Source organism: Perca fluviatilis, chromosome 4, assembly GCF_010015445.1.
Source record: "Perca fluviatilis chromosome 4, GENO_Pfluv_1.0, whole genome shotgun sequence".
Classification (NCBI taxonomy): domain Eukaryota; kingdom Metazoa; phylum Chordata; class Actinopteri; order Perciformes; family Percidae; genus Perca; species Perca fluviatilis.
In genome coordinates, this window is record NC_053115.1 from 7,222,857 (window position 1) to 7,242,021 (window position 19,165).

At 39.3% G+C, this 19,165-nt stretch overlaps 1 protein-coding gene and 1 long non-coding RNA gene across 2 annotated transcripts; one reads left to right on the forward strand and one right to left on the reverse strand.

The window, feature by feature from the left end:
* Positions 1-2,639: 2,639 nt before the first annotated feature.
* Positions 2,640-4,455, reverse strand: LOC120557298 (red-sensitive opsin-like). The gene is made up of 6 exons (XM_039797489.1): positions 4,275-4,455; positions 3,801-4,097; positions 3,512-3,680; positions 3,262-3,427; positions 2,930-3,169; positions 2,640-2,835 (listed from the first exon to the last, which is right to left on the reverse strand). Exons 1-6 carry the CDS (start codon positions 4,375-4,377, stop codon positions 2,737-2,739), a joined length of 1,074 nt encoding a protein of 357 aa, XP_039653423.1. The 5' UTR covers positions 4,378-4,455; the 3' UTR covers positions 2,640-2,736.
* Positions 2,774-9,614, forward strand: LOC120557301. Its single transcript, XR_005638955.1, has 2 exons — positions 2,774-2,857; positions 7,180-9,614. It is a non-coding gene; the product is annotated as an uncharacterized LOC120557301 (long non-coding RNA).
* Positions 9,615-19,165: the final 9,551 nt, after the last annotated feature.

Sequence of the window (19,165 nt, forward strand, 5' to 3'; positions counted from 1 at the left end):
GGGCTCGTTTCCCGCGAATTACGTTTGCTTTCCCCGTTATCCTTTCCTTAACCCAGCGGCGGAGTGGAACCAAAACATCTACCGGGAAATTATGTAGACCACCGGCCGGCAGGCAGTGTCCGTCCGCGGGCAGATAGCGTCCGTTCGCGGGCAGGCAGCCGGCAGGTTAGTCCGTCCAGACTTTCCCGATTGCCACTCCGCCTCTGCCTTAACAACCGTCAGTTGTTGTCTGGCGTTCCCCAGAGACCAGGGCTCATTTCCCGGGAGTCATGTTTGCTTTCCCCGTTCTTCTTTTCCTAAACCCAACCCCTTTCTTTTTTCCTTTTTACAATTAAAATATCATTGTTTATTATAATCTATATATCTATAATTCAAATATCATTATTTATTATAATCTATATATCTATAATATATATTATAAAGGTGTTGCATTGACGTTTGAGAATGTGCTGCCTGATGTCCGCCACCAGATGGCGCGCCCACGGAGTCAAACGTTTAGCTCCGCCCACATTTGGCCCAACCCCGATCTGCGTACTGCAGTCAGGTGCAATTGCTAGACAGAGCACAGACAGGACTGCACCACCCACACAGTGCACAGCGGGGCGCTGTTTCGCTCCAACAGCTATAGAAGGAAATGAAAATGGAATGTTTTGTTAAGGGAAATTGCAAAATCAGTAAAAGACACAACCGTAAATTTATAATTCCATATGTTAAATTATGTTTTATATTTTTACAGGGAGGCCAGGCTTCCTTTGTCCTCCTAGAGGAATCGCCACTGCTCAGAAGCCCAACTTTCTGATGATCTAAAGCCAGAGCGTTTGCCCACATTGTCAGTAATTGTGTCATCTGTTTTTATTGATTCTCTGTTAGACTGCAGGTTGTATATATGTATGTGAATCCTTATACAACAAACACAGTACTTTTCTAACTCATTCACAAGGATTTCTAATATATTATATGCATTTGCTTGCAAAGGTTAATTAAGTAACAATTACTGGTCACCTAATTTAGACATTTCTTGTAAGAAAAACAAGAATTTAGGACAGAATACAAGCCTAAAAGAATATACATGTTTCACATCTGGAATGAAAAGCCTGGTAATAACACACATAATTTATCACTGGCATTTATTTGTTTCTCCATTTTCCTAAAACATTTTTACTTGCTGTTAACTCTTTATCTGTATAATTCCATTTGTCATAATATTTGTCTGTTCACTGTTATTTACAATACAGTGGTGTGAAAAAGTGTTTGCCCCCTTCCTGATTTCTTATTTTTTGTTTTTTGTTTGTCACAGTTAAATGTTTCAGATCATCAAACAAATTTAAATATTAGTCAAAGTTAACACAAGTAAAAACAAAATGCAGTTATTAAATGAAGGTTGTTATTATTAAGGGAAAACAAAATCCAAACCTACATTGCTCTGTGTGAAAAAGTGATTGCCCCCTAAACCTAACTAGTTGGGCCACCCTTAGCAGCAACAACTCCAATCAAGCCGGACATTCTCCTTCAGGAGTTGTTGGTAGACGGCAGAATTCATGGTTCCATTTATCCAAGTCTTCCAGGTCCTGAAGCAGCAAAACAGCCCCAGACCATCACACTACCACCACCATATTTTACTGTTGGTACAATGTTCGTTTTCTGAAATGTGGTGTTAATTTTACGCCAGATTTAATGGGACACACACCTTCCAAAAAGTTCAACTTTTGTTTCGTCAGTCCACAGAGTATTTTCCCAAAAGTCTTGGGGATCATCAAGATGTTTTCTGGCAAAAATGAGACAAGCCTTAATGTTGTTTTTGCTCAGCAGTGGTTTTCGTCTTGGAAGTCTGCCATACAGGCCATTTTTGCTCAGTCTCTTTCTTATGGTGGAGTCATGAACACTGACCTTAACTGAGGCAAGTGAGGCCTGCAGTTCTTTGGAAGTTGTTGTGGGGTCTTTTGTGACAGGTTGGCATTGTGTTGCTCTTGGCTATTGTACACTCATTCCATCATTAATCACACCAGTGGGAACAATTTAATTCATTCAGCTTAAATTACATTTTAACTAAATTTATTTTGGTTTCTGTTGTGAAAATCAGGCAGTTTGAGGCTAAGTCCACATCTGCACAGGTATTATTTTAAAGCGTTTTGACCTTTTGTCCACACATAAATTGCATTTTTATGAAAACTGATTTTTCAGAAAACTCCTTTAAGGGTGTAGATTTTCAGAAACTCTGTGGACTCTCAGAATTAATCCCTAATTCAATCAAATAACTTAACTAACTGCACATGTTACATTATACAATAATGTCTACTAGAGAATTTCAAAGATGCACAATCTGGAGCTCCTTCATAAACATATCTTTCAAAGTTTTTCAAGACATTAAAATGTTAGTATGGTCTCTTACTCAACAGTAACATTAGCACCAGTTATAAGGGAAATGTTCAAGGTTCTAACAGTAATGAACAATCTCTGCACTGGTAGTTATTAAAAGTCACCAGAAGGAAAAATTTCACTATGGTTGATATTTTTATGTTCATCTGAATAAAGACCAGTCATATATAATGATTCATTTTCTTTATGTATGCTTTATTTTTTTGTTGTTTTTGTCATTTGCAAGAAAGCTATATTTACTAAAAATAAATAATTAAACAATACATATTTATATTCATATATTCATATTTACTGTACAAATCATAATTCTCTCTCGGTTCTCTGTTGTTGTTTTTTCCAAAAGGGAGGACATCAACAGCTTTATGCAGGAGCCACGGAGGAGACCTCTGTCTTTGATGTGGATACCTCAGAGCCATCATCCGCTTCTTTGCCAAAGAGTTGCATGATACATGAACGGAACTGATGAGGAAAAAATAAAACGGTATGTTACAAATTTAAAACAAACACATCCGATTCAAGTTGATCAATGTGGCAATGTTATTGTTGTACCCACCTGTCGGTTCATGAAGACATATATAACTGGGTTCCAGATGGTGGCGCTTTTTGCAAAGTATGCAGGCATGGAAGCAGCCAGAGGATGGAAGGCATATCCAGGGGTAGCCGCAGCGTAGCAGGCAAAAGTAGTGTAAGGTCCCCAGCAGAAACAATATGCGCCAATCATGACAACGACCATTCTGGATACTTCTCTCTCAGCTTTCTGGGTTGACTCTGATTCCTTCTGCTGCATAGCAACCTGTGATCCACAAATCAACAGAGTGAGAGATACTGCCAGGCTGTGATCTACTGTATATAAAACAGTATAAAACTGCTGGTAAGATAACTTACTGAATGGATAGCCATAAATACTGCAAGGTAGCAAAAAACGATGATGCCCAGAGGAATGAAACAACATGTAATCATAAGAAAAATCATGTAGGACTGGACTCCAGGGTCTGTACTTCCACTGAATACATCAGGTCCACAGGAAGTCTTCAGTCCATGAGGCCAGTACCTGATGCAAGAAAATGTTTAGTATACAGTTTTACTGATTAATTCCAAAATCTATTTTTTTTAAGATAAAAAAACAGCAGGCTACCTGCTCCATCCAAAGACGGGGGGAGCAGTGCAAGCCGCTGCCCAAACCCAGCAGAACACTATTCCAGCTATGGCCATTTTGGCATCAAACTTGACGTTTCCAAAGGGTTTGCACACAATTATCCATCTCTCAAAGGAGATGACAGTGAGGGACCAGAGACCAGCAATACCTGTGAAAGAATAAGGATACTAAGTAAAGGTCTTTAACTTATGGCCTGATAACATATGCAACAAAGAAAAGTCTTTTTCCAAACACCTTCCAATCTAAGAGAAAGAACAGCGACACTTACCACAACATGCGACAGTGTAGCCCTCAAAGACGCACATTGGGTGTCCCAGAATGAAGTAACCAAAAAACTGGTTGCATACGCTGATGGTGCTGGCAAGAATTGTCTCTAATATATCAGCAACTGCAAGATTTACCAAGATCCAGTTCAGAGGGTGACGGAGTTTCTTGAACTTTGCTGTGGCCACCAAGACGAGACCGTTGGTGAAGAGTGATGCGACAACCACTATGGTCATCCACAGTGTTGAAATGTGGTAACACCATCGCGGAGCAATGTGGTAATTTGGACCCTCAAAGGGACCTAAAAGAAAAAAGCAATCTCATATTTAGTCACACAATTTAGATATAATAATAACCAAATACAATAATTGTAAGTTTATAAAATTCAGCCATAGTGACATAGTTGCTTTAAAAGTCAACAAAATCTGATTTGCTCTGGTCAATGAATTATTAAAAAAGTAAAATGATAATAGCGTACCTCTGGTATGATTGCTGTTTGTGTAAGCAAAGCCACCGCTCTGTGTTGCATCTTCATTGTACCGCCTGGCAGCAAATGCCTGTTTTCCCCACTCTTCTGCCATTCTGATCGTAGAAGGAGGACCTTAGCAGTTGACCTTTCTTGTCACTTCCAACCTCCTTAGGTGACTGTTGCCCCACATCTGACTTTAGCTTTTATACCTGTACTTCAGAGACCTCCAATTGGATTAGGTGGTTAGGTTGGCAGAGGTGTCCTGCTTAGTCCTGCTTAAGACACAAAATGCCCAAATAATCTTGTTACAAAACGGATTTCCGTCCACTCCATTAAAATGGGAATTAGATAGATAGATAGATAGATAGATAAATATACAGACAGAATAGAATTTTGAGCCATTATTTTGAGCCATTATTTGTCTTCATATTTATAGCCAATATTGTCTACTTCTTACTATTTCTAACTATAGTAGTGTAATATTAAGTAACACTGACTATGTGTATCAAATGCTGACTTAAGCTTCAAAGCAAATTTGTACTTACTTTGGATGGAGACGAATAATTCCACATTGATAACAAAATGAAATGCATCCATTGCATAATAATAAATTAATTTGGGAAGTTATGTAAGACAAACACCACAGAACTGTGCAATTCAACTTATTTTTTTAAATTTATCTACATTACAACTTGACTTTTGACCTCTATTTTGAAGTTACTGTATTCTGCCTTTGTATTGTCTGCAAAAAGTGAGAAGTCACGCCAAGGCAAAAGGCAGAAACTTCCACATTATCAATATTTGGTTGCTGCTCACCATTTAAAAAAATCATTATAGTAACACCTGTATAAACTCCATTTGAGCGTTCCAAAACAAAGAGCGATAACTGGTGACATGGTGTATGCCTGGGTTTCTCCTGGGCTTTTAAATGTTACTGTTAAGACAGTCCATTATTTTCTCAAGAAACAACGAAATTGACTCCAGATACTTATCCACATGATAAAGGATGTCTTGAATGTCCCGAAAATATCATTAATTAATTTTCGACCAAAAACAAAGTTTTGAGAGGTCTGCCAAGTCTTAAAATACCTTAATTATGCAAGTGGTAATCCGCGTAACTACAAAAGCTCTTGCGTGTGAGGAAAGTAAGACACCTCTAATCCCTCCAAAAAGAAAGGTGACATCAGAACATATAATTTTAAGACTCTCCTTTGATCCAATAACTCACGTCATAGTCCTCATGCAACGCAGTCTCAACGCAGTTCGTGAAAGTAAGACACCTCTAATCCCTCCAAAAAGAAAGGTGACATCAGAACATATAATTTTAAGACTCTCCTTTGATCCAATAACTCACGTCATAGTCCTCATGCAACGCAGTCTCACCGCAGTTCGTGAAATGGTCACGTAAATTGATGCATGTGCATGGCCATGTTCATCTAGTTTTTTCGTGATGGTCAGCACGTTTTTTAAATTAATATATTTCAATGGGAAGCATATTTCGTGATCACAGCATGATTCTCAATGAGAAGATGACGTGGTATTAAAAGTGACTACGGTAGCGAGTAGTATGAAAGCCCGGAAAATCCACATAAGGAGGTTGGTTGGGGGGGTGGATGGGTCAAACAACACAGGACTTTAACCCAGGACTTTCCTAAACCCAACCATCCTGTTCTTCTTTTCCCAAACCCAACCGTGCCGTTGTTGTCCTGCATCCCGTTATTCTTTTTCTAAACCCAACCGTCCCGTTATTCTTTTTCTAAACCCAACCCATCCCAATTGTTTTATATAAAAAACGTGCTGACCATCACGATAAAAAAAAATGTGCTGACCATCACGAGATAAACGTATTTGTGTACACAAATCAAATAGATTAAATTACGTGACCATTTCAAAAACGGTGTTGCCTCATGTTAAGGGAAAAAGAGGATAGGGAATCACAACATGATTTCTAAGGAACAACTTTTGAAGAACACTTTCAAAGGGATGGCGCCAAACAGCATGATAAGCATGCAGATTCTTAGTATCGAGTTTTTATCCTAGAGGCAGGATACAGGGGCAGGATAAGCCAACAGCAAGGCCATTATAAAATATTACGTTTCATGCTAGTTAGCTAGCTTTGTTTTAGCCAACTACAAATTCATATATTAATGTAAAAACCACGTCTTGCAATTTATTTAATAAAAAGTCATATTACATACCTGTCTATGGAGGAAGAGGGCATGATTTGTGCAGCTAATTAGTCACTTCCGATACACAATGAATGAGTGCAAACTTTTCCACCAGGGACCACAGACCCACTTTTTGTCTCATTTTCTGTGACCAGTGCAGAATGAAAGCACAATGGATTCAGCAAGCCAACCAGCGGCTGGTGAGTTAGCTAGCTTGCTAACTCCGCTATGCCCCACGCTACACGAGTCACAGAAAACGAGCCGAACAAAGTTATTGTTACTCATCTGACGATAGCAATATGCTTTACTACGCTGTGACAAGGGTTAGGGTCAGTGTGTGCAAGTTATAAAATTTGACTCATTTTGCGGCTGGATCTCTGATTCTCTGTACCAACCAACCATAGCTATTGATAAAATTGACACTATATCAATGTGTCTTGCAGAAGGCATTGTAGGGTAGCAGCTGTTGATCAGTTTCTGCCCTCAAAGTGTTGAACCTCTAATCAGATCCAGGTTGAACTAGGTAAAGATTTATCATGTCCCAGTTGACCAAATCAGATTATACAGACAACTCAAGTTCTTTCACAAAACAGATTAACAAAGAGTAATTAATTACGGTATTTCACACGTAGCACCTTAATCTCTCCAGCAATAGTACATCCCAGAGCATAGGTTAAATGCGGATGTATTGGTTTATTTTAATCTGTTAATTCTGTTTTTCTTAATTCTCCTTCTTGCTCAAATAGGCTACCTGACTCGCACATTTGACAAGAACTCCATGTCGGACAAGGACTGCACATCAAGAAGAGGATGGATCCTGAAACTAAAGAAATCTGTAAACTTTTCTTCTTTTTTCCTTTATTTCCCAATATGTCTTAAATAATATTAGTGCATAACTGAATTTCTATTATTGTTTACGAAGTAATACTGATAAGTAATGTCTTTGGGGAGAGTGTTTTGCTTTCTGTATCTTAATATATATTTACATGGATGCTGTGATGTTTCGATAGGTAGGTCTGGAATAATGGACTTATTGCCATTGTGGTCCTTATAAGGGCAGGGGGAGAGGAGTGTAGGTGTAGGTGTAGTGAGGTAGTGTTTTGAGGCCGTAAGGGCCGGTCTGATAATAGTTATACATTGCAAGTTCTTAGCAACACCATCCGGTGGCTGCCCGTTGGTCAAACTGTGCAGCCTCCGCTCAACCCGTACGGCGGGCCGCAGCAGCCACTTATTTCAATACCTACTTAAACACAGGCTAATCAGAAAGCACTAACGAAATGCTGATCACAACCATGTCTAGGATTTTTAGAAATATAGAGGCGATCAGTGAGCGGCCCCTCCCCAAATGGCCTAGCCCTGGTCGGCCTATGACGTAAAGCCATCGGACCTCTTTTTTTTCCTCGTCACGTTTGGAAGTGTGGTAGCCTAAAGTTAACAGACAGTGTGTGAGTCTAATGATGGAAAGCCAAAAAAGAAAAGGGAAAGGTAGCCCTAAGAAGGTCAGACTCAAAAGGAAAAAAATATTATGGAGGAGGAGGCAGCGAAATGCTCCAAAATAACGGACATGTTCCGGGCAACAGTAAAGATACTACAGGTGCAATAAGATAACTTTGCTAAGCACCTACACTCACCTAAAGGATTATGAGGAACGCCTGTTAAATTGATCGTTAATGCAATTATCTAATCAACCAATCGGCAGCTGCTTTAATGCATTTAGGGGTGTGCACCTAATGTCACAGCTAAGCACAGATGGGAATTAGCACCAGCTACCAGCCAGCCAAAAGCTTGTGAAATTTGAAAGTAGTTTGTGGTAAATAGCAGGTAAAACACATTATTAAAACACAAATATTGCCTTATGATAACATAATGACTATTGAAACGAATTGGAAGTCAATAATGACTAATCCAATGCTGAAATTAATGTTCGAATTTTTTTTATTAATGTTTTGGCCAACTTAAGCAACATCTCCCTTCTCACATGTAACAACGAAATGCTTTTGTCACGATTTTCTATTTGATTTTATTGGTTTGCACACATTCATAGAAAACAATACATCACAAACATGCCCGGATTATCCATAAGGGCACTTGGGCCAGTGCCCAGGGGCACCAACCATTCACAACCAGTGGGGGGGGCACCACATGACACAAGCTTTAACAATGTTTTCTGTAAATTGTTATATTATTCAATTGAAATTGTTGAAAGACCATACATTACTCATTTATGAACACTAATTTATTAATAATAATAATAATAATAATAATAATAATAATAATAATAATAAATAAATAAATCAATATTACATGACAACTATCACTCCCCTCCCCAATCTGTCAGAGTAGAGTTGGTCCACAAGTACCTGCAAATGTATCATCTGAGGGATGGGGGGGGGGGGTTAACAATAATCAAAAGTGGACAGTTTAACCCCCCCAGTTTATCATAATGATGAATGTAATAAACAATGATAAGTGGTTGGCTTTCTTGATTCAATGTAATTGGCAAGCAAATAAAACCATTTTTCACACAAACCCCCCCACCTATGGGTGAGACTTGGTTGCGCCCAACCCTTCTCGTATTTCAGCACGGTGCGCTTTGTGAGTTAATTCAGTAAGCAGAGAAGTATAAAAGACCGGTCCGCTGACAGTCTGCGCTTCTTTTCCTAGAACTCGTATTTCTTTCAGAAGACTTTGTGCAATATATCCATATTCTTAGATCTAATAGGCCTATTGATAATCTTTTGTCTATATCTTATTCGTTAGCTGTGATGCTAAAGCAGTTTTACCTTTCCCATGATGCTTTTGAAAGTTTTGCCCAATCAGAGGAGTTGCTTTCAGGGCCCGTGAAATAAAGTCGGAAAAATACAGATTTGACCGACCCACAATGCTGCAATATATAGTATTGATTTTGGCTTTTTGAATTGATAGACATTTTGAATAAGTTAGTAAATTACATTTGAGAAATCCCCTTGATTATGTCTGATGTTCTTGGCAGGGGGAAAGCAATAGTTGGTTTCTCTTGGCATAATGAAAATGCTTTGTTTTTTTTTGCTTGACTGCTGGGCTGATGTACTGATGTGTATTGATTTTTACATTTTGAATTGAGACATTTGAATATAGTGCTCACTGCTCATATGCCTACATGTATGTAGTTGGACAAGTTAGTAAATTACATTTGAGAAATCCCCTTGGTTATGACTGATATTTTTTGGGGGAGGACAGCACGGGTAAAAGGGGTGGTGGACGGGGGGGGTGGGGGAGACAACATGTGATTATGCTCCGCAGACAATATATAAAACAATGTACATACTGTATAACTATTTGCAAAATAGCAATAAAACCATAGATGGAGGAGCATATTATTTTACGCGGCATGTCGCTGTCCGCGGTGCTGACTATAGACACGGGACAGACAGTCACTGTGTGAGTCCATTTTTTTTTTAACTCACCTCTAGGCCTACTTGTAGAGGAAAGACATTATCCTATCCTTCATGACATATGAGGTATACAGACTTTCAAACTGGTGCCAAGACAACAACCTACTCCTAAATGTTAGACTAGGAGATGTTTATAGAGTTCAGGCGTGATCAGCAGAAAGTTTACAAACCACTCCAGATCAGCGACTCTCAGGTGGAAAGTGTAGAGAGTTTTAAATATCTTGGTGTTCAATTTCTGAAGATCTGACTTGGACCAATCATGTTGACTCACTGGTGAGAAAGGCACGCCAGTGTCTTTTTCACCTCAGACGCCTGAAGTACTTTAGGCTACGTCAGCAATTATTTAAGAACTTTTACAGAGCCACCATTGAAAGTATATATATATAACAGCTTGGTATGGAAACAGCACTCAGCAAGACCGTAAAGCCCTAAAGTATGGGGTTCCATTTGTGCCAAAATTGAGTCAAAATGCTTAAGCTGCTGTCTATGTCTATGTGTCAATGTCTATGTCTATGCTTACTGTCAATGTCTGTTTTGTCTGCCTATGTCGATTGCTCACATGACTCAACATTTGTCTGTGTCAACTCAACTTAGGCTACTCCTGTCGTCTGTTGCCCTCCTTGTCATTTGACTGTGTCGTCTTCAGTTCAGTTCAGTTTTATTTTATATAGTCATTGCTACATCATAACAACGAAATATTGTTAGAGCAAAAACAAACAGACAGGCATATAATTTTAAGCTGTTCACCCGTTTGCCTTATCTATATATGTCCCCATGAAAAGAATTTACCCAAGACTTTGTACCTAATTTAATTTAACTCCCCATAAATACCCCTAGAATGACTTTGGACCTAAGTTAACTTCCCATAAATCCCTCTAGAAAAACCCCATAAAGTGCTATGTCCATTAAAGTGCATAGTGCAATTGATAAATCGTAATATTTTTTGCAGCAATGCAATATCCAGGTCACAGATATTGATGGTGTATGGGCAGAGACATGTCACAAAGGGATGTGTCACAAAGGGATGTCCGATGGGGAATGGGGGGGTAGTATGTCCATTAAGCAACCTGAATGCATGGGGGTAAAGACTGTTGGCTAGCCTGCTGGTTTTGGCCCTGATGGACCTATATCTTCTCCCCAAAGGCAGCAGTTGAAAGAGGTAATGGGCTGGATGTAAATGGTCCTGGAGGATGTTCTTCACTCGTTTCATGCAGCGCGAGGTGTACACAGTTGGAATGTCTGGGAGGACGACCCCAATGATCTTTCCTGCGGCTCTCCCCACTCTGTGTAGGGCCTCCTTCTCTGAGCTTGTGTCTTGCTGTGTTGATGCTGACTTGGTCATGACTGTGTCGTTGCACTCAGTCAATGCTATGTGTCGTTGCACTCTGTTGATGCTATGTGTCATTGCACTTTGTCGATGCTGTGTGTTGTTTCACTCAGTCGTTACTATGTGATGTTTAAATGTGTTGTTATAATTGTCGTTCTGAGTTGTCGACTTACTGTTAACAAATTGAGCAGATTTCCCAGCTAAACAAGGGGAACCTGCCATTATTATCCCATCTAAAGCAATTATTGCAGATTACTTTCATACACCTTGCCACACTAATATAAGCAATCAGAATATCAGGAGAGCTGGCTAAAAGTAATCGGTTTATTTGTATGGGCCACAGTATAGGCTAATTATAAAATAATAACAGTATTGATAATACATCTACTAGCTTAATAGTTATACTTTATAGGTTTTTTTTTTTTTTTTTTTTTTTTTTTTTTAAAACACTTTTAAAACAAAAAAAAAACAAACCAAACAAAAAAAATTTTTTTTAAAATTGTTTTAGTTCATGTTGCGATTTGAAATTTCCTAAAAACGTTAAAATTTCCAGTTTTCTTAACGTTGCTGGAACGGTATCTAAAGGTTAGAAAAACGTTCCTGGAACGTTAGCAGAACGTTGCTGCAACGTCATCGTAATGTTAGAAAAACGTTGCTGGAACGTCAGTATAACGTTTCTGGAACGTCAGTATAACGTTTCTGGAACGTCATCTTAAGGTTAGCATAACGTTGCTCGAAAGTTAGCATAACGTTGCTGGAACGGTATCTTAAAGTTAGAAGAACGTTGCTGGAACGTTAGCATAAGGTTGCTGGAACGTTAGTATAATGTTGCCGGAATGTTATCCTAAGGTTAGCATAACATTCCTGGTACATTATCCTAAGGTTAGCATACTGTTGCTGGAACATTATATTAAGGTTATTATAAAGTTCAGGAACATTCGTTCCCCAAAAATTGTATTAACAATACAACGTTCAAATAATGTGTTAGGCTGTCCGGATTCAAGCGCAGACAAAGAGAAAAAGGTCGGAACAGGTATTGAGGTTTATTGAACACAATGAGTAATGCAGGTTCTTGAAATCCTCTGGGGCTGAGAGCGGGCAGACAGGTGAGAGGCAGGTTCAACAAAAAAAACAAGTTGGCTCAGCCAGGCAGACTGGGCTTCCAGGGCTGAAGCAGGAATCTGGACACAAAAGAAAACACAAAAAGTCAAAAACAAGGCTTGCAACAGGAGTACAATAAAAACCACCGAGGCTGGCCGTAGCAAGTGTTACCACTTGGGTGAACAGACGATCTGGCAGAGACTGGTTGGAAGGCCGGGGTTTAAGACAGGAGAGGTGATTGCTGGATGTGATTCAGGTGAGCAGGAAGCCACAGGTATCCTGACGAGGAGGGAGAGAGAGCCAGGAGCGCCACACCCACTCAGCACAGGACAGACAAGACTAACAACAAGGGAGAGGGGAGAGGGAAAACAGACAGCACCATGACATCCCAGCGGGCACCTTGACGTCAATTTGACATCAACAAATAGTCAAGATTTTGACCACCATGTATGGCATGCATGAATGCATGATGTCATTATATTTTGTAATTATTTCCTTCTGGTTGTAAAAAGGCCCAACAAAGGTATCAATCTGACATGTTATATCACTGACATTAAATCAACGTTGATTTGATGTCTTTGACGTCAATTTGTCTTTTATTTTTGACCTATTTTGTGACGTAATTTTGACGTCATATTGATGTTAAATTGACATAAAATGCCCACTGGGGTAACATTTATTTGGAACATTTCAAGAACATAAAAATGTGTACTTTCTGTTATGTTATCATATTATAATCATTCATAAAAAGGCCCATGTATAAAAAACACAACAACACATTATCCATGCAGAAAATCTTTTGTTATTGTGGCCTCAATGTTTTCACCATTGACATATATATCACAGGACTTTTACGTGCATTTTCAACTTTTTGATGTGCTGTAAAAGTGTGCAGTTATAATTAAAAGTGGGCACTTGTAATTCACATGGTTGTGTTAAGAAATATAGTTGAAAGACTGATGTAGAAACATTATTCTTAGTATTCCAACCTTAAAATAACATGATAACATAACAGAAAGTGCACATTTTTATGTTCTTGAAATGTTCCAAATAAACGTTATTTGAATGTTTTATTGTTAATAAAATTTTTGGGGAACGAACGTTCCTGAACTTTATACTAACCTTAATATAACGTTCCAGCAACACAATGCTAGCCTTAAGATAATGTTCCAGCAACAGTATGCTAACCTTAGGGGAATATTCTAGCAACATTTTGCTAACATTTTGTACCAGCAATGTTATGCTAACGTTCCAGCAACGTTTTTCTAACCTTAAGATGAAGTTCCAGCAACGTTATGCTAACGTTACAGCAACGTTTTTCTAAACTTGAGATACAGTTCCAGCAACGTTAAGCAAACTGGACATTTCAACGTATTTAGGACATTTCGTTTCTGAGTACAAAACCTACTGTTCTACTGTAGAAGTTTGGTCCCATTCTGGGCATTATCAGTGGGGTAATTTACGAGATACATATATGGAGCCTTAAGATAATGTTCCAGCAACAGTATGCTAACCTTAGGATAATATTCTAGCAACATTTTGCTAACCTTAAGATAATGTACCAGCAATGTTATGCTAACCTTAGGATAACGTTCCGGCAACGTTATGCTAACCTTAAGATAATGTTCCGGCAACATTATGCTAACGTTCCAGCAACGTCTTTCAAACCTTAAGATGACGTTCCAGCAACGTTATGCTACCGTTCCAGCAACGTTTTCTAACCTTGAGATACCGTTCCAGCAACGTTAAGCAAACTGGACATTTCAACGTATTTAGGACATTTCAAATCAATGTTCCTACAATGTTCTTAGAACATTTTTTTGTTAGCTGGGTTGGTCCCATTCTGTGCAGAACGTTCATCCATCACAAATAACGTGATAAAGACGTTCCGATAACGTTGTTCTAAGAACGTTTTCTATCAACATTGTGGGAACTTTCATCATTCACAAATAACGTGATAAAGACGTTCCTTAAACGTTGTTCTAAGAACGTTTTTTTCCCAACGTTAAAGGAACGTTATAACGTTACATGAACATTCCGAAAACATTATTTTAATAACGTTTTGTACTAACATTTACACAACTTTTGAGGAACGTTAGTGAAAGTTCTGGGAACGTTCCCTGTTAGCTGGGTATTTATTGTGATCTGGTAATGAGAGACAATAATTAATTTAGACTTTTGGGGGCTATTGTTATGCTACAATGGAGATTATGTTGACCATTGTTGATCTGGTATTTCAGTGTATTGTCAGTGTAGATTGTCAGCCCGACAGCCCAGATGCAAGAGGAAAACATGGCTGAGGTTAGAGTTACAGCTGCTACTAATCATGAGTTCCTGGAATGGTGGAAATGGGACAGCATTGGAGCAGCCTGTGACCCACGGTGTGGAGGATCTCAGTGTGGAAACTGTCAACCAGGAGGAAAAGAGATGACCCTGGTGGAGGAGAGGGAACTGGAGATCATCAAGGGAGGCCTCACCTATGTCAAGGAAGACGCTCATGTGACATCTCCACACTAGGACACTAGATATCCATGGATTGAGGAACCTGCATCACTCCCCTACAACAAAAGTGCTGTGGAGGCCACATTCTTGAGGATGGAAAGAATGAGAAAGACACCAAAGTGGCAAGTCGCATATGCAACCCAAGTCCATGAGATGGGTTTAAGAGGGGCAGCCATAAAACTCACAAATGAAAGGGTGAGCAGCTGGAACAGGCCTGTGTGGTATGTAAGCCACTTGGTGGCGCCAAACCCTCACTCAGTGACAACCCCAGTAAGACTTGTGTGGAACAGCAGTCAGAAGTTCAAAGGACTAAGCATGAATGATTTTCTTCTTAAGGGGCCAGATGTTCTCAATCCAATCAGAGCTATCCTGTTGAGATTCAGAAGAGGTGTGTACGCAGCTCTAGGAGACATAAAGAAAATAGAATAGAATACGTTTTATTGTCATTGGACAGCAGCTGTCCAGCGAATTTGTTCTGCAACTCACCCTCAGTGGTACACAAATAAAATGACAGTACCCTTATAAATGTACAATTTAGTGTGGCTGGAGGAAGAGGAAATGCATCTCCCCTGATTCCTCTGGAGGGACAAGGAAGATGAGGACATAGGTGAAATGCCATCCCAAGAGTCAATATTGGGGTATTGCACAACTAGTTATGCGAGAAACCACAAGACTGCATGTGTTTTCTCACCTGGAGGAAGAACGCAGAGTGCTTGAGGATAGTTATGTGGATGACCTCTTAACTTCCCACAACGACCTGAAACAACTGGACAAAGTCACAGCAGCAGTTGAGGAAATGTTGAGAGCTGGTGGCTTCTTTCTCAAACCATGGGTCCGGTCAGGCCAAAGTGGGCAGCAGGAGTGGAAATCAGGTGAAACAGCTGGAAAAGGTCAAATCCTGATCCTTCCCAACCAGATGAGAGATGAGGACAACAAAGCCCTCGGCATTGGGAACCTATGCCGAGGGCTTTTTCAAGTTTGAGGCAGTCACTGATGATGATGATGAAACCCAGATAACTTGACAGTGACTCTGTCATATAGCTCTCCACAGGACTTCAGGTCTTGTGTTACAGTGGCTTCCACTGACATCTTCGCTAAGGGACCCAGTCTCTCTTGTCCACAGCGGTTTTAATCCTTTTCAGGCAGGAAAAAGACCTTTCTGCAGATGTAGCTACTTGTAACGGGTATCAGTTCAGTTCAGTTTATTTTATGAAAGGAGGCAGTGCAAATTAATAAAACACATGATTTCCCATGGGTTAAAAAAGCCAGAATTAGCCAAAAGGCTATTTTTCATCTGTAGTCCCCTGCCCTCAATGTTAAAAAAGGCTTTTTAAAATACAAAGAAACAAAAAGGAAGACAACACAAGCATAACAAAACTTAGCACAAAACATCACAGAAACAGAATACAACAAAAGAAAGCACAACGCAGAACTTAGCACAAGACTAGAAACAACACAGAAGCAGAAAAATATACAACAAAGCAATAGTATGAGTATAAGGTGAAAGAAAAGATTAGAACAGACACAGCTGTTAAGAACAATAAAAGCAGTATTAAACTAGAAGGAAACAAAAAGTAAAATTCATATATGTTGACTTTACAAACTAACCGAATAAATGTATTATACATAGTTTTAGTGCTGACATGTCTATGTATTGACCATCCAGTGTTTTAGCTGCATAGTAAAAGACATATGTGTTTGACTGTCTGATGTGGTTTGGGATTAAATTCCACTTAACCCTCTGATGGACCAGGCTGACCTTTCTGCAGCGGAAAGGATCCCCTTGTTACTCAAACAGTATCTGATCTTCTGTTGAGTGTCAGTGGACCTAGGTTGTGAGTGACTTTATATACCAAGCATACGTTGACATGTTTACAGCATAAGCCTCAGTAGCTTGCAAACCTCAGTTAAGGCAGTGGTCAGCTCATCTGTTACGAGCATATCCAGCAGCTCAGCTGGTGGCTTGTGAAAGAGGGCATCTGCATAGATGACCTGCAGTTCATTTCTCAGTCTCTGTTCATCAAACATTGTGTAGGTCTCAACCATCTGAGTGATCTCATGTCTTGAACAATGCATTATCCATGACATGAAAAAAACTCAGATTCTTCATGTCTTGGAAACGTTGTGTCTGTATGCTTCACAATGACATCAAGTAGTTGGAAAAAGAGGCGTCGGTAGTAAACCGCGGAGCCCGTGTCCTCTTGGTCGCCATCCGTACTGACTCCTAGCTGGAAGTCCTCCCAGGCCCAATTTCAGACAGGTTGATCACGTCACATTTACGTCATCAAGCTCAGTTGGAGGCTGCGCAGCAACGCTCAGCCATCACCGGAAACGTGCTTCTAATTGACTTCACTGATCTGCGTCGAAGTCTACTGTCCATTTCTTTCACTGTCTAATTGACCATTAAATGTCGAGCTCGGTCAAACCTAGCCTCAATCTGATTGGCTGAAAATGTTTTTCTCTAAGGGATGCCAGGAAAAGCTCCTTTGAGCATTCGTAGTATTTTACTGGCCACTAGACAGAGCACAGACAGGACTGCACCACCCACGCAGTGCACAGAGGGGCGCTGTTTCGCTCCAACAGCTATAGAAGGAAATGATAATGGAATGTTTTGTTAAGGGAAATTGCAAAATCAGTAAAAGACACAACCGTAAATTTATAATTCCATATGTTAAATTATGTTTTATATTTTTACAGGGAGGCCAGGCTTCCTTTGTCCTCCTAGAGGAATCGCCACTGCTCAGAAACCCAACTTTCTGATGATCTAAACCCAGAGCGTTTGCCCACATTGTCAGTAATTGTTTCTCAAGCACAGACATAAACTGTGTCATCTGTTTTTATTGATTCTCTGTTAGACTGCAGGTTGTATATATGCATGTGAATCCTTATACAACAAATACAGTACTTTTCTAACTCATTCACAAGGATTTATATTATAAGCATTTGCTTGCAAAGGTTAATTAAGTAACAATTACTGGTCACCTAATTTAGACATTTCTTGTAAGAAAAACAAGAATTTAGGACAGAATACAAGCCTAAAAGAATATACATGTTTCACATCTGGAATAAAAAGCCTGGTAATAAAACACATATTTCATCACTGGCATTTATTTGTTTCTCCATTTTCCTAAAACATTTTTACTTGCTGTTAACACTTTATCTGTATAATTCCATTTGTCATAATATTTGTCTGTTCACTGTTATTTACAATACAGTGGTGTGAAAAAGTGTTTGCCCCCTTCCTGATTTCTTATTTTTTGTTTGTCACACCTAAATGTTTCAGATCATCAAACAAATTTAAATATTAGTCAAAGTTAACACAAGTAAACACAAAATGCAGTTTTTAAATGAAGGTTGTTAGGGAAAACAAAATCCAAACCTACATTGCTCTCTGTGAAAAAGTGATTGCCCCCTAAACCTAACTAGTTGGGCCACCCTTAGCAGCAACAACTCCAATCAAGCCGGACATTCTCCTTCAGGAGTTGTTGGTAGACGGCAGAATTCATGGTTCCATTTATCCAAGTCTTCCAGGTCCTGAAGCAGCAAAACAGCCCCAGACCATCACACTACCACCACCATATTTTACTGTTGGTACAATGTTCTTTTTCTGAAATGTGGTGTTACTTTTACGCCAGATGTAATGGGACACACACCTTCCAAAAAGTTCAACTTTTGTTTCGTCAGTCCACAGACTATTTTCCCAAAAGTCTTGGGGATTATCAAGATTTTCTCTGGCAAAAATGAGACAAGCCTTAATGTTGTTTTTGCTCAGCAGTGGTTTTCGTCTTGGAAGTCTGCCATGCAGGCCATTTTTGCTCAGTCTCTTTCTTATGGTGGAGTCATGAACACTGACCTTAACTGAGGCAAGTGAGGCCTGCAGTTCTTTGGAAGTTGTTGTGGGGTCTTTTGTGACAGGTTGGCATTGTGTTGCTCTTGGCTATTGTACACTGCTTCCATCATTAATCACACCAGTGGGAACAATTGAATTCATTCAACTTAAATTACATTTTAACTACATTTATTTTGGTTTCTGTTGTGAAAATCAGGCAGTTTGAGGCTAAGTCCACATCTGCACAGGTATTATTTTAAACATAGCTTTTTCTGTGCGTTTTGACCTTTTGTCCACACATAAATTGCATTTTAGTTCACTGAAAACTGATCTTTCAGAAAACTCCTTTAAGGGTGTAGATTTTCAGAAACTCTGTGGACTCACAGAGTTAATCCCTAATTCAATCAAATAACTTAACTAACTGCACATGTTACATTATACAATAATGTCTACTAGAGAATTTCAAAGATGCACAATCTGGAGCTGCTCCATAAACATATCTTTCAACGTTTTTCAAGACATTAAAATGTTAGTATGGC